This window comes from Oncorhynchus kisutch, linkage group LG3 (assembly GCF_002021735.2).
Source record: "Oncorhynchus kisutch isolate 150728-3 linkage group LG3, Okis_V2, whole genome shotgun sequence".
Lineage (NCBI taxonomy): Eukaryota > Metazoa > Chordata > Actinopteri > Salmoniformes > Salmonidae > Oncorhynchus > Oncorhynchus kisutch.
In genome coordinates, this window is record NC_034176.2 from 960,001 (window position 1) to 976,737 (window position 16,737).

Below are 16,737 nucleotides of genomic sequence, written 5' to 3' on the forward strand. Positions count from 1 at the left end.
ACAGGATGGATGGATGGATGGGTTAATACAGGATGGAGAGATGGGTTAATACAGGATGGAGAGATGGGTTAATACAGGATGGAGGGATGGATGGGATAATACAGGATGGATGGATGGATGGGATAATACAGGATGGATGGATGGATGGGATAATACAGGATGGATGGATGGATGGGTTAATACAGGATGGATGGATGGGTTAATACAGGATGGAGAGATGGGTTAATACAGGATGGAGAGATGGGTTAATACAGGATGGATGGATGGGTTAATACAGGATGGAGAGATGGGTTAATACAGGATGGAGGGATGGATTAATACAGGATGGAGGGATGGATGGAGGGATGGATGGGTTAATAAAGGATGGAGGGATGGATTAATACAGGATGGAGGGATGGATGGATGGAGGGATGGATGGGTTAATACAGGATGGAGGGATGGATGGGTTAATACAGTATGGAGGGATGGGTTAATACAGTATGGAGGGATGGGTTAATACAGTATGGATGGAGGGATGGATGGATGGGTTAATACGGGATGGATGGATGGAGGGATGGATGGATGGATGGATGGAGGGATGGATGGGTTAATACGGGATGGATGGATGGCTGGGTTAATACAGGATGGAGGGATAGATGGATGGATGGGTTAATAAAGGATGGATGGAGGGGTGGGTTAATACAGGATAGATGGAGGGGTGGGTTAATACAGGATGGAGGGATGGAGGGAGGGGTTAATACAGGATGGATGTATGGAGGGGTTAATACAGGATGGATGGAGGGAGGGGTTAATACAGGATGGATGGATGGATGGGTTAATACAGGATGGATGGATGGAGGGGTTAATACAGGATGGATGGATGGATGGAGGGGTTAATACAGGATGATGGATGGAGGGGTTAATACAGGATGGATGGATGGAGGGGTTAATACAGGATGGATGGATGGATGGATGGAGGGGTTAATACAGGATGGATGGATGGGTTAATACAGGATGGATGGATGGATGGATGGAGGGGTTAATACAGGATGGAGGGATGGATGGGTTAATACAGGATGGATGGATGGATGGATGGAGGGGTTAATACAGGATGGAGGGATGGAGGGGTTAATACAGGATGGAGGGATGGAGGGAGGGGTTAATACAGGATGGAGGGATGGAGGGAGGGGTTAATACAGGATGGATGGATGGGTTAATACAGGATGGATGGATGGATGGATGGAGGGAGGGGTTAATACAGGATGGATCGATGGATGGAGGGGTTAATACAGGATGGAGGGATGGAGGGAGGGGTTAATACAGGATGGATGGAGGGGTTAATACAGGATGGAGGGATGGGTTAATACAGGATGGATGGATGGATGGAGGGGTTAATACAGGATGGATGGATGGATGGATGGAGGGGTTAATACAGGATGGAGGGATAGAGGGGAGGGAGGGGTTAATACAGGATGGATGGATGGAGGGGTTAATACAGGATGGAGGGAGGGGTTAATACAGGATGGAGGGATGGAGGGAGGGGTTAATACAGGATGGATGGATGGAGGGGTTAATACAGGATGGATGGATGGAGGGGTTAATACAGGATGGAGGGATGGAGGGGTGGGTTAATACAGGATGGATGGATGGATGGATGGAGGGAGGGAGGGAGGGGTTAATACAGGATGGATGGAGAGATGGGTTAATACAGGATGGATGGATGGAGAGATGGGTTAATACAGGATGGAGAGATGGGTTAATACAGGATGGAGGGATGGATGGGATAATACAGGATGGAGGGATGGATGGGATAATACAGGATGGATGGATGGATGGGATAATACAGGATGGATGGATGGGTTAATACAGGATGGATGGATGGATGGGTTAATACAGGATGGATGGATGGATGGGTTAATACAGGATGGATGGATGGGTTAATACAGGATGGATGGATGGGTTAATACAGGATGGATGGATGGGTTAATACAGGATGGATGGATGGGTTAATACAGGATGGATGGATGGGTTAATACAGGATGGATGGATGGGTTAATACAGGATGGAGGGATGGATGAATACAGGATGGATGGATGGGTTAATACAGGATGGATGGATGGGTTAATACAGGATGGATGGATGGGTTAATACAGGATGGAGGGATGGATGAATACAGGATGGAGGGATGGATGAATACAGGATGGAGGGATGGATGGAGGGATGGATGGGTTAATAAAGGATGGAGGGATGGATTAATACAGGATGGAGGGATGGATGGATGGAGGGATGGATGGGTTAATACAGGATGGATGGATGGAGGGATGGATGGGTTAATACAGGATGGATGGATGGAGGGATGGATGGGTTAATACAGGATGGAGGGATGGGTTAATACAGTATGGAGGGATGGGTTAATACAGTATGGATGGATGGAGGGATGGATGGATGGGTTAATACGGGATGGATGGATGGAGGGATGGATGGATGGATGGATGGGTTAATACGGGATGGATGGATGGCTGGGTTAATACAGGATGGAGGGATGGGTTAATACAGGATGGATGGATGGATGGAGGGATGGATGGATGGAGGGATGATGGATGGGTTAATACAGGATGGAGAGATGGCTGGGTTAATACAGGATGGAGGGATAGATGGATGGAGGGGTGGGTTAATACAGGATAGATGGAGGGGTGGGTTAATACAGGATAGATGGAGGGGTGGGTTAATACAGGATAGATGGAGGGGTGGGTTAATACAGGATAGATGGAGGGGTGGGTTAATACAGGATGGAGGGATGGAGGGAGGGGTTAATACAGGATGGATGTATGGAGGGGTTAATACAGGATGGATGGAGGGAGGGGTTAATACAGGATGGATGGAGGGAGGGGTTAATACAGGATGGATGGATGGAGGGGTTAATACAGGATGGATGGATGGAGGGGTTAATACAGGATGGATGGATGGAGGGGTTAATACAGGATGGATGGATGGATGGATGGATGGAGGGGTTAATACAGGATGGATGGATGGATGGAGGGGTTAATACAGGATGGATGGATGGATGGAGGGGTTAATACAGGATGGAGGGATGGAGGGAGGGGTTAATACAGGATGGATGGATGGATGGATGGAGGGGTTAATACAGGATGGAGGGATGGAGGGAGGGGTTAATACAGGATGGATGGATGGGTTAATACAGGATGGATGGATGGATGGATGGAGGGAGGGAGGGAGGGGTTAATACAGGATGGATCGTTGGATGGAGGGGTTAATACAGGATGGAGGGATGGAGGGAGGGGTTAATACAGGATGGATGGATGGATGGAGGGGTTAATACAGGATGGAGGGATGGAGGGAGGGGTTAATACAGGATGGATGGATGGATGGATGGATGGAGGGGTTAATACAGGATGGATGGATGGATGGAGGGGTTAATACAGGATGGAGGGATAGAGGGGAGGGAGGGGTTAATACAGGATGGATGGATGGAGGGGTTAATACAGGATGGAGGGAGGGGTTAATACAGGATGGAGGGATGGAGGGAGGGGTTAATACAGGATGGATGGATGGAGGGGTTAATACAGGATGGAGGGATGGAGGGGTGGGTTAATACAGGATGGATGGATGGATGGAGGGAGGGGTTAATACAGGATGGATGGGTTAATACAGGAGGGAGGGAGGGGTTAATACAGGATGGATGGGTTAATACAGGAGGGAGGGAGGGATATGATATTTCTCAGCGATTAGGGAGAGAGAGACAAACTGACCAATCGTAGCTGTGTTTCCTCCTTGAGCTGTTTGCGTGCCTCCCCCAGCACCTGACCGTCTGCCAAGCTGTCCCCTGCCCGCGATGCCTGGGAAAGTCGTCATAATTACTTCATCCTACATATCAGGCCTCGTCCACACTTGACATTTACATGCGATTTCTGCGATCAGTATACGAAGATGGCATGGAAAAGACAGGTCGCGTTGCGGTCTGATTGTGTTCAGAAGGTGGTCAGGAACACATTGGATTTCTCCTCAGTATGGATCAATCAGGCTACCAGATACACATACAGTGGGTGATGTCATCAGCACTCTGCCCTCAAGTGTCCAGAAAACGTGTGTTTTGGGAGCGAGAGGCACCTTTTTATGTTCCTCACACGCTAGGAACATCACGTTGGAGGAAATACGTTCCTAGCGTGTGAGGAAAGTGTTTGTTGGCCTGAAATGCTAGTCATCTAGCATTCTGCTAACCTCCTTAGCATTGCTTGCTAGCTAGTTACTAAGGCTGGGCAATATATCACATCACTCTATTTTTGGATAATAAAAGTTGTACATGGTGGTTAGAGTGTTGGGCCAGTAACCAGCAGGTAACCTAGTGGTTAGAGCATTGGACTAGTAACCAGCAGGTAGCCTAGTGGTTAGAGCGTTGGGCCAGTAACCAACAGGTAGCCTAGTGGTTAGAGTGTTGGGCCAGTAACCAACAGGTAGCCTAGTGGTTAGAGTGTTGGGCCAGTAACCAGCAGGTAGCCTAGTGGTTAGAGCGTTGGACCAGTAACCAGCAGGTAGCCTAGTGGTTAGAGCGTTGGGCCAGTAACCAACAGGTAGCCTAGTGGTTAGAGTGTTGGACTAGTAACCAGCAGGTAGCCTAGTGGTTAGAGCGTTGGACTAGTAACCAGCAGGTAGCCTAGTGGTTAGAGTGTTGGGCCAGTAACCAGCAGGTAGCCTAGTGGTTAGAGTGTTGGGCCAGTAACCAGCAGGTAACCTAGTGGTTAGAGCATTGGACTAGTAACCAGCAGGTAGCCTAGTGGTTAGAGCGCTGGACTAGTAACCAGCAGGTAGCCTAGTGGTTAGAGTGTTGGGCCAGTAACCAGCAGGTAACCTAGTGGTTAGAGCATTGGACTAGTAACCAGCAGGTAACCTAGTGGTTAGAGCATTGGGCCAGTAACCAGCAGGTAGCCTAGTGGTTAGAGTGTTGGGCCAGTAACCAGCAGGTAACCTAGTGGTTAGAGCGTTGGACTAGTAACCAGCAGGTAGCCTAGTGGTTAGAGCGCTGGGGCCAGTAACCAGCAGGTAGCCTAGTGGTTAGAGTGTTGGGCCAGTAACCAGCAGGTAGCCTAGTGGTTAGAGCATTGGACTAGTAACCAGCAGGTAGCCTAGTGGTTAGAGCGTTGGGCCAGTAACCAGCAGGTAGCCTAGTGGTTAGAGTGTTGGGCCAGTAACCAGCAGGTAGCCTAGTGGTTAGAGCGTTGGGCCAGTAACCAGCAGGTAGCCTAGTGGTTAGAGCGTTGGGCCAGTAACCAGCAGGTAGCCTAGTGGTTAGAGCGTTGGGCCAGTAACCAGCAGGTAGCCTAGTGGTTAGAGTGTTGGGCCAGTAACCAGCAGGTAGCCTAGTGGTTAGAGCGTTGGGCCAGTAACCAGCAGGTAGCCTAGTGGTTAGAGCATTGGACTAGTAACCAGCAGGTAACCTAGTGGTTAGAGCGTTGGACTAGTAACCAGCAGGTAGCCTAGTGGTTAGAGCGCTGGGGCCAGTAACCAGCAGGTAGCCTAGTGGTTAGAGCATTGGACTAGTAACCAGCAGGTAGCCTAGTGGTTAGAGCATTGGACTAGTAACCAGCAGGTAGCCTAGTGGTTAGAGCGTTGGGCCAGTAACCAGCAGGTAGCCTAGTGGTTAGAGTGTTGGGCCAGTAACCAGCAGGTAGCCTAGTGGTTAGAGCGTTGGGCCAGTAACCAGCAGGTAGCCTAGTGGTTAGAGTGTTGGGCCAGTAACCAGCAGGTAGCCTAGTGGTTAGAGTGTTGGGCCAGTAACCAGCAGGTAACCTAGTGGTTAGAGCATTGGACTAGTAACCAGCAGGTAGCCTAGTGGTTAGAGCGTTGGGCCAGTAACCAACAGGTAGCCTAGTGGTTAGAGTGTTGGGCCAGTAACCAACAGGTAGCCTAGTGGTTAGAGTGTTGGGCCAGTAACCAGCAGGTAGCCTAGTGGTTAGAGCGTTGGACCAGTAACCAGCAGGTAGCCTAGTGGTTAGAGCGTTGGGCCAGTAACCAACAGGTAGCCTAGTGGTTAGAGCGTTGAGCCAGTAACCAGCAGGTAGCCTAGTGGTTAGAGCGTTGGACTAGTAACCAGCAGGTAGCCTAGTGGTTAGAGCGTTGGACTAGTAACCAGCAGGTAGCCTAGTGGTTAGAGCGTTGGGCCAGTAACCAGCAGGTAGCCTAGTGGTTAGAGCGTTGGGCCAGTAACCAGCAGGTAGCCTAGTGGTTAGAGCGTTGGGCCAGTAACCAGCAGGTAGCCTAGTGGTTAGAGTGTTGGGCCAGTAACCAGCAGGTAGCCTAGTGGTTAGAGCATTGGGCCAGTAACTGAAAGGTTGCTGGATCGAATCCCAGAGCTGACAACGTACAATATGTCGTTCTGCCCCTGAATAAGGCAGTTAACCCACTGTTCCTAGGCCGTTGTTGTAAATAAGAATTTGTTCTTAACTGACTTGCCTAGTTCAATAATGATTAAATACTTCAAAATGAACAGTGGTTGTTCGTTTTACCTTGCGACTGGACTGGTTGGAGCTCTCCTCCTTGACTCGTTCTACATCCTCTTGTAGGGTGATGATCCTGTTGTTGGCTACTGCAAGCTGGACACACCAGGTTTGAGTGTATTTGACCTTTATTTATACAGGTTTGTCTCATTGAGATAAAAATCAATTTTGCAAGAGAAACCTCGAAAATGTTCCACACCAGTGGAGAAATATCAGATTTACTTTCAGACAACCAAGGCTATTGATTACTGCATTGTTGGGTTTAGAGCTTGAAAGAATGTCATTTCACTTGACATTAAGACAACGTTCTGTTAACCTCGACACAACCTCTACACAACCCAGTTGTAGACTGCATGTTAAATCAAACTGTGGTCAAATAAAAAAATAAGCCAACCTCTTCAGTGAGCTTGGTGTTGGACTTCTCCATAGCGTCTACTTTGGCCTGCAGGTTGTTGACTGAAGCACTCAGGTGTCTGTTTAGCTCCTCAACATAGTTCTTCTGGTCCAGGATGGCTGTGATCTGGCCATCCCTGGTGGGTGGGGGGGAGAATTGGAGAATTGAGAAATACTTGGAAGCAAAAGCCAGCTCATCTCACACTAGGGCTGGAGGGCACGGCACTAGGGCTGGGAGGGCACGGCACTAGGGCTGGGAGGGCACGGCACTAGGGCTGGGAGGGCACGGCACTAGGGCTGGGAGGGCACGGCACTAGGGCTGGGAGGGCACGGCACTAGGGCTGGGAGGGCACGGCACTAGGGCTGGGAGGGCACGGCACTAGGGCTGGGAGGGCACGGCACTAGGGCTGGGAGGGCACGGCACTAGGGCTGGGAGGGCACGGCACTAGGGCTGGGAGGGCACGGCACTAGGGCTGGGAGGGCACGGCACTAGGGCTGGGAGGGCACGGCACTAGGGCTGGGAGGGCACGGCACTAGGGCTGGGAGGGCACGGCACTAGGGCTGGGAGGGCACGGCACTAGGGCTGGGAGGGCACGGCACTAGGGCTGGGAGGGCACGGCACTAGGGCTGGGAGGGCACGGCACTAGGGCTGGGAGGGCACGGCACTAGGGCTGGGAGGGCACGGCACTAGGGCTGGGAGGGCACGGCACTAGGGCTGGGAGGGCACGGCACTAGGGCTGGGAGGGCGCGGCACTAGGGCTGGGAGAGCACAACACTAGGGCCGGGAGGGTGCGACACTAGGCAGAGAAATTGAGTGTTTTTCCTGAAGAGAAAGACAGGATATACGTGGGGTTAAAGGTGAGGGGCTAGCGTTGTTAAGGTGAGGGGCTAGCGGTTACGACACAACCCTAAATCTGTAAACATGGGCACCCTAATTGACATTATCCTGACCAACTTGCCCTCCAAATACACCTCTGCTGTCTTCAATCATGATCTCAGCGATCACTGCCTCATTGCCTGTATCCGCTACAGGTCCGCGGTCAAACGACCACCCCTCATCACTGTCAAACGCTCCCTAAAACACTTCTGCGAGCAGGCCTTTCTAATCGACCTGGCCCGGGTATCCTGGAAGGATATTGACCTCATCCCATCAGTTGAGGATGCCTGGTCATTCTTTAAAAGTAACTTCCTCACCATTTTAGACAAGCATGCTCCGTTCAAAAAATGCAGAACTAAGAACAGATATAGACCTTGGTTCACTCCAGACCTGACTGCCCTCGACCAGCACAAAAACATCCTGTGGCGGACTGCAATAGCATCGAATAGTCCCTGCGATATGCAACTGTTCAGGGAAGTCAGGAACCAAAACACGCAGTCAGTCAGGAAAGCAAAGGCCAGCTTTTTCAAGCAGAAATGTGCATCCTGTAGCTTGAACTCCAAAAAGTTTTGGGACACTGTAAAGTCCATGGAGAATAAGAGCACCTCCTCCCAGCTGCCCACTGCACTGAGGCTAGGTAACACGGTCACCACCGACAAATCCATGGAGAACAAGAGCACCTCCTCCCAGCTGCCCACTGCACTGAGGCTAGGTAACACGGTCATCACCGATAAATCCATGGAGAACAAGAGCACCTCCTCCCAGCTGCCCACTGCACTGAGGCTAGGTAACACGGTCATCACCGATAAATCCATGGAGAACACGGTCACCTCCTCCCAGCTGCCCACTGCACTGAGGCTAGGTAACACGGTCACCACCGATAAATCCATGGAGAACAAGAGCACCTCCTCCCAGCTGCCCACTGCACTGAGGCTAGGTAACACGGTCACCTCCTCCCAGCTGCCCACTGCACTGAGGCTAGGTAACACGGTCACCACCGATAAATCCATGGAGAACAAGAGCACCTCCTCCCAGCTGCCCACTGCACTGAGGCTAGGTAACACGGTCACCACTGATAAATCCATGGAGAACAAGAGCACCTCCTCCCAGCTGCCCACTGCACTGAGGCTAGGTAACACGGTCATCACCGATAAATCCATGGAGAACAAGAGCACCTCCTCCCAGCTGCCCACTGCACTGAGGCTAGGTAACACGGTCATCACCGATAAATCCATGGAGAACAAGAGCACCTCCTCCCAGCTGCCCACTGCACTGAGGCTAGGTAACACGGTCACCTCCTCCCAGCTGCCCACTGCACTGAGGCTAGGTAACACGGTCACCACCGATAAATCCATGGAGAACAAGAGCACCTCCTCCCAGCTGCCCACTGCACTGAGGCTAGGTAACACGGTCACCACTGATAAATCCATGGAGAACAAGAGCACCTCCTCCCAGCTGCCCACTGCACTGAGGCTAGGTAACACGGTCATCACCGATAAATCCATGGAGAACAAGAGCACCTCCTCCCAGCTGCCCACTGCACTGAGGCTAGGTAACACGGTCATCACCGATAAATCCATGGAGAACAAGAGCACCTCCTCCCAGCTGCCCACTGCACTGATGCTAGGTAACACGGTCACCTCCTCCCAGCTGCCCACTGCACTGAGGCTAGGTAACACGGTCACCACCGATAAATCCATGGAGAACAAGAGCACCTCCTCCCAGCTGCCCACTGCACTGAGGCTAGGTAACACGGTCATCACCGATAAATCCATGGAGAACAAGAGCACCTCCTCCCAGCTGCCCACTGCACTGAGGCTAGGTAACACGGTCACCTCCTCCCAGCTGCCCACATCACTGAGGCTAGGTAACACGGTCACCACCGATAAATCCATGGAGAACAAGAGCACCTCCTCCCAGCTGCCCACTGCACCGAGGCTAGGTAACACGGTCACCACCGATAAATCCATGGAGAACAAGAGCACCTCCTCCCAGCTGCCCACTACACTGAGGCTAGGTAACACGGTCACCTCCTCCCAGCTGCCCACTGCACTGAGGCTAGGTAACACGGTCACCTCCTCCCAGCTGCCCACTGCACTGAGGCTAGGTAACACGGTCACCTCCTCCCAGCTGCCCACTGCACTGAGGCTAGGTAACATGGTCACCACCGATAAATCCGTGATAATCGAAAACTTCAACAAGCATTTCTCAACGGCTGGCCATGCCTTCCTCCTGGCTACTCGAACCTCGGCCAACAGCTGGCCATGCCTTCCTCCTGGCTACTCTAACCTCGGCCAACAGCTCCGCCCCCCCGCAGCTACTCGCCCACGCCTCCCCAGCTTCTCCTTTACCCAAATCCAGATAGCAGATGTTCTGAAAGAGCTGCAAAACCTGGACCCGTACAAATCAGCTGGGCTTGACAATCTGGACCCTCTATTTCTGAAACTGTCCGCAGCTATTGTCGCAACCCCTATTGTCAGCCTGTTCAACATCTCCTTTGTATCATCTGAGATCCCCAAGGATTGGAAAGCTGCCGCGGTCATCCCCCTCTTCAAAGGGGGAGACACCCTGGACCCAAAACTGTTACAGACCTATATCCATCCTGCCCTGCCTATCTAAGGTCTTCGAAAGCCAAGTCAACAAACAGGTCACTGACCATCTCAAATCCCACCGTACCTTCTCCGCTGTGCAATCCGGTTTCAGAGCCGGTCACGGGTGCACCTCAGCCACGCTCAAGGTACTAAACGATATCATAACCGCCATCGATAAAAGACAGTACTGTGCAGCCGTCTTCATCGACCTGGCCAAGGCTTTCGACTCTGTCAATCACCATATTCTTATCGGCAGACTCAGTAGCCTCGGTTTTTCTAATGACTGCCTTGCCTGGTTCACCAACTACTTTGCAGACAGAGTTCAGTGTGTCAAATCGGAGGGCATGTTGTCCGGTCCTCTGGCAGTCTCTATGGGGGTACCACAGGGTTCAGTTCTCGGGCCGACTCTTTTCTCTGTATATATATCAATGACGTTGCTCTTGCGCGGGCAATTCCCTGATCCACCTCTACGCAGACGACACCATTCTGTATACTTCTGGCCCTTCCTTGGACACTGTGCTATCTAACCTCCAAATGAGCTTCAATGCCATACAACACTCCTTCTGTGGCCTCCAACTGCTCTTAAACGCTAGCAAAACCAAATGCATCCATTTCAACCGTTCGCTGCCTGCACCCGCACGCCCGACTAGCATCACCACACTGGATGGTTCCGACCTAGAATATGTGGACATCTATAAGTACCTAGGTGTCTGGCTAGACTGCAAACTCTCCTTCCAGACTCATATCAAATATCTCCAATCCAAAATCAAATCTAGAGCCGGCTTTCTATTTCGCAACAAAGCCTCCTTCACTCACGCCGCAAAACTTACCCTAGTAAAACTGACTATCCTACCGATCCGACTTCGGCGATGTCATCTACAAAATAGCTTCCAATACTCGACTCAGCAAACTGGATGCAGTTTATCACAGTGCCATCCGTTTGGTTACTAAAGCACCTTATATCACCCACACCTGCGATCTGTATGCTCTAGTCGGCTGGCCCTCGCTACATGTTCGTCGCCAGACCCACTGGCTCCAGGTCATCTACAAGTCTATGCTAGGTAAAGCTCCGCCTTATCTCAGTTCAATGGTCACGATGGCAACACCCACCCGTAGCACGCGCTCCAGCAGGTGTCTCACTGATCATCCCTAAAGCCAAAACCTCATTTGGCCGTCTTTCCTTCCAGTTCTCTGCTGCCTGCGACTGGAACCAATTGCAAAAAGGGGCTAGTGAGGGGCTAGCGGTATTAAGGTGAGGGGCTAGCGTTGTTAAGGTGAGGGGCTAGCGGTATTAAGGTGAGGGGCTAGCGGTATTAAGGTGAGGGGCTAGCGGTATTAAGGTGAGGGGCTAGCGGTATTAAGGTGAGGGGCTAGCGTTGTTAAGGTGAGGGGCTAGCGGTATTAAGGTGAGGGGCTAGCGTTGTTAAGGTGAGGGGCTAGCGGTATTAAGGTGAGGGGCTAGCGTTGTTAAGGTGAGGGGCTAGCGGTATTAAGGTGAGGGGCTAGCGTTGTTAAGGTGAGGGGCTAGCGGTATTAAGGTGAGGGGCTAGCAGTATTAAGGTGAGGGGCTAGCAGTATTAAGGTGAGGGGCTAGCGTTGTTAAGGTGAGGGGCTAGCGTTGTTAAGGTGAGGGGCTAGCGGTATTAAGGTGAGGGGCTAGCGGTATTAAGGTGAGGGGCTAGCGTTGTTAAGGTGAGGGGCTAGCGGTATTAAGGCGAGGGGCTAGCATTGTCAAGGAGAGGGGCTATCATTTTTAAGGGGAGGGGCTATCATTGTTAAGGGGAGGGGAACGCGTTGTTAAGGGGAGGGGCTATAATTGTCAAGGGGAGGGGCTATCATTGTCAAGGGAGGGGCTATCATTGTTAAGGGGAGGGGCTATCATTGTTAAGGGGAGGGGCTAGCGGTAATAAAAAGGAACGCACCCTTCTGCCGTCTTGCTGCTTTGACCATCCTTAAGATACATGGAGAAATCTATCACCCCGACCTGCACAGGAAATACAACAGACTTACTTGTATGACCACATAACAGAATAACAGCTGCTACACTGATGGGCCACTGTAAATGCATACTGGGGGCCACTGTAAATGTGTACTGGGGGCCACTGTAAATGCGTACTGGGGGCCACTGTAAATGCGTACTGGGGGCCACTGTAAATGCGTACTGGGGGCCACTGTAAATGCGTACTGGGGGCCACTGTAAATGCGTACTGGGGGCCACTGTAAATGCGTACTGGGGGCCACTGTAAATGCGTACTGGGGGCCACTGTAAATGCGTACTGGGGGCCACTGTAAATGCGTACTGGGAGCCACTGTAAATGCATACTGGGGGCCACTGTAAATGCATACTGGGGGCCACTGTAAATGTGTACTGGGGGCCACATATATATTCTATGGTACTAACCTGTGAGTCGAGGTCTTCTCCCTTCATACAGAGATTAGCATCGATGACGTTCAACCCAACCAGCAGTCCGGCGATCACGGCTCCTTCCTCCTCCATCATGAGAGCGTTGGACTCGTAGAACTCACTGAGCAGGTCCTTTCTGTTGATGATGGTCTTCATGTAATCTGACAGCTTCTTCTGCATCAGGGCCAATCGCAGCCAGGCCCGCCCTCTTCCTAATGGGGTTCTGGTGACAGACGGGGAGTTACACCAATCACATAACTCAACTGGTCAACAGAAGATTAGGCCAATTATGTATCAACTACCCAATGTGTGACATGTTTACACCAATCAGATACCAAGTGAACCGTGTGCGAGTGTCTACTATCGTAATCGAACCACACAGTGTTACTCCATCTAATACTGGGGGGGGGGGCTTACACCAATGGAACCTTAATTTAACCAGGCAAGTCAGTTACCAACAAAATCCTATTTACAATGACGGCCTACCCCGAACGACGCTAGGCCAATTGTGCGCCGTCCTATGGGACTCCCAATCACGGATGTGATAGGGCTTCCATAATAAAAGAATCACTGGAGTAAATGAGGGAGACGGAGTATATTGAAAGCAGCTGCTTCCACAGCTGGTTCGTGAGTTAATTAAGCATTTAAAACATCCCATCATGCTTTGGGAGGGTCCCTGTATAAAAATGCCCAGCTGCCCATTATGTTGGCAACCATAGATAGAAGAGATCTGTGACTTTCAAAGACGGATCTCAAAGGAGTATAGAGGGTGTTAAAACCCTTAGCCTACAATTTCTGCACCCCAGAAATCAACATAACAAAATCCCCATCAAAATCAGTAGGTTCAAGCTAGAGAAATATTATTTAGCCTGGACTGTCTCTCAAGCCTATGCATCCACCGATATCGCCCTTCAGCATCTGCTGTGGAAGGTGGCAGAGCTACAGCTCTGTTTGTCAGACCAGGAGACATCCTGAAAATCAGTCTTCTCCCAAAAACGCGTTTCAACAGGCCTATTATGACCAGTCTTGAAAGATGAGACTACCCCCCCCCCCCATGTGGGGACAGGACATTTTGCCTGTCCCCACATGAGAAAAAAAAAGCTATTTCAGGCTTAGGGGTTTAGAATTAGGGTAAGGTAAAATAGGATTTTTAAATGGGAATCAATTGTTTAGTCCCCACAAGGATAGTAAAACAAAACTTGTGTCACTAGATGTCAACCCTGTAAAATAACACTTGAGACAGCATTTTCCACCACCATCAACAAAACAAAGGAGGGCATTTCTCATGGAGTTATGGTGTTGTTATGCACAGCGTTAGACGGGAAGAGGACATTAGGCACAGCGTTAGTCAGACGGGAAGAGGACATTAGGCACAGCGTTAGACGGGAAGAGGACATGAGGCACAGCGTTAGTCAGACGGGAAGAGGACATTAGGGACAGCGTTAGTCAGACGGGAAGAGGACATTAGGCACAGCGTTAGTCAGACGGGAAGAGGACATTAGGCACAGCGTTAGTCAGACGGGAAGAGGACATTAGGCACAGCGTTAGTCAGACGGGAAGAGGACATTAGGCACAGCGTTAGTCAGACGGGAAGAGGACATTAGGGACAGCGTTAGTCAGACGGGAAGAGGACATTAGGGACAGCGTTAGTCAGACGGGAAGACGACATTAGGCACAGCGTTAGACGGGAAGAGGACATTAGGCACAGCGTTAGTCAGACGGGAAGAGGACATTAGGGACGCTGTCAGTCAGACGGGAAGAGGACATTAGGGACAGCGTTAGTTAGACGGGAAGAGGACATTAGGGACAGCGTTAGTCAGACGGGAAGAGGACATTAGGGACAGCGTTAGTCAGACGGGAAGAGGACATTAGGGACGGAGTTAGACGGGAAGAGGACATTAGGCACAGCGTTAGTCAGACGGGAAGAGGACATTAGGCACAGCGTTAGTCAGACGGGAAGAGGACATTAGGCACAGCGTTAGTCAGACGGGAAGAGGACATTAGGCACAGCGTTAGTCAGACGGGAAGAGGACATTAGGCACAGCGTTAGTCAGACGGGAAGAGGACATTAGGCACAGCGTTAGTCAGACGGGAAGAGGACATTAGGCACAGCGTTAGTCAGACGGGAAGAGGACATTAGGCACAGCGTTAGTCAGACGGGAAGAGGACATTAGGGACAGCGTTAGTCAGACGGGAAGAGGACATTAGGGACAGCGTTAGTCAGACGGGAAGAGGACATTAGGGACAGCGTTAGTCAGACGGGAAGAGGACATTAGGGACGGAGTTAGACGGGAAGAGGACATTAGGCACAGCGTTAGTCAGACGGGAAGAGGACATTAGGCACAGCGTTAGTCAGACGGGAAGAGGACATTAGGCACAGCGTTAGTCAGACGGGAAGAGGACATTAGGCACAGCGTTAGTCAGACGGGAAGAGGACATTAGGCACAGCGTTAGTCAGACGGGAAGAGGACATTAGGCACAGCGTTAGTCAGACGGGAAGAGGACATTAGGCACAGCGTTAGTCAGACGGGAAGAGGACATTAGGCACAGCGTTAGTCAGACGGGAAGAGGACATTAGGCACAGCGTTAGTCAGACGGGAAGAGGACATTAGGCACAGCGTTAGTCAGACGGGAAGAGGACATTAGGCACAGCGTCAGACGGGAAGAGGACATTAGGCACAGCGTTAGACGGGAAGAGGACATTAGGCACAGCGTTAGTCAGACGGGAAGAGGACATTAGGCACAGCGTTAGTCAGACGGGAAGAGGACATTAGGCACAGCGTTAGTCAGACGGGAAGAGGACATTAGGGACAGCGTTAGTCAGACGGGAAGAGGACATTAGGGACGGCGTCAGTCAGACGGGAAGAGGACATTAGGGACGCTGTCAGTCAGACGGGAAGAGGACATTAGGGACGGCGTTAGTCAGACGGGAAGAGGACATTAGGGACAGCGTTAGTCAGACGGGAAGAGGACATTAGGGACAGCGTTAGTCAGACGGGAAGAGGACATTAGGGACGGAGTTAGTCAGACGGGAAGAGGACATTAGGCACAGCGTTAGACGGGAAGAGGACATTAGGCACAGCGTTAGTCAGACGGGAAGAGGACATTAGGGACGGAGTTAGTCAGGAAACGCTGTGCCTAATGTCAGTCAGACGGGAAGAGGACATTAGGGACAGCGTTAGTTAGACGGGAAGAGGACATTAGGGACAGCGTTAGTCAGACGGGAAGAGGACATTAGGGACAGCGTTAGTCAGACGGGAAGAGGACATTAGGGACAGCGTTAGTCAGACGGGAAGAGGACATTAGGGACGGAGTTAGACGGGAAGAGGACATTAGGCACAGCGTTAGTCAGACGGGAAGAGGACATTAGGCACAGCGTTAGTCAGACGGGAAGAGGACATTAGGCACAGCGTTAGTCAGACGGGAAGAGGACATTAGGCACAGCGTTAGTCAGACGGGAAGAGGACATTAGGCACAGCGTTAGTCAGACGGGAAGAGGACATTAGGCACAGCGTTAGTCAGACGGGAAGAGGACATTAGGCACAGCGTTAGTCAGACGGGAAGAGGACATTAGGCACAGCGTTAGTCAGACGGGAAGAGGACATTAGGCACAGCGTTAGTCAGACGGGAAGAGGACATTAGGCACAGCGTTAGTCAGACGGGAAGAGGACATTAGGCACAGCGTCAGACGGGAAGAGGACATTAGGCACAGCGTTAGACGGGAAGAGGACATTAGGCACAGCGTTAGTCAGACGGGAAGAGGACATTAGGCACAGCGTTAGTCAGACGGGAAGAGGATATTAGGCACAGCGTTAGTCAGACGGGAAGAGGACATTAGGGACAGCGTTAGTCAGACGGGAAGAGGACATTAGGGACGGCGTCAGTCAGACGGGAAGAGGACATTAGGGACGCTGTCAGTCAGACGGGAAGAGGACATTAGGGACGGCGTTAGTCAGACGGGAAGAGGACATTAGGGACAGC

At 51.3% G+C, this 16,737-nt stretch overlaps 1 protein-coding gene across 7 annotated transcripts in view; it reads right to left on the reverse strand.

Annotated features, from left to right (window-relative positions):
• Positions 1 to 16,737, reverse strand: part of LOC109881703 (protein RUFY3) — a 69,206-nt gene that overhangs the window by 19,947 nt on the left and 32,522 nt on the right. For all 7 annotated transcript variants that reach the window (XM_031816459.1, XM_031816428.1, XM_031816438.1 and 4 more), the window contains 5 exons: positions 12,754 to 12,979; positions 12,275 to 12,336; positions 6,886 to 7,021; positions 6,501 to 6,587; positions 3,750 to 3,836 (listed from right to left, as the gene is read on the reverse strand). In XM_031816459.1, coding sequence (XP_031672319.1) covers positions 3,750 to 3,836; positions 6,501 to 6,587; positions 6,886 to 7,021; positions 12,275 to 12,336; positions 12,754 to 12,979 — 598 coding nt within the window. The remainder of the gene's footprint in view (positions 1 to 3,749; positions 3,837 to 6,500; positions 6,588 to 6,885; positions 7,022 to 12,274; positions 12,337 to 12,753; positions 12,980 to 16,737) is intronic.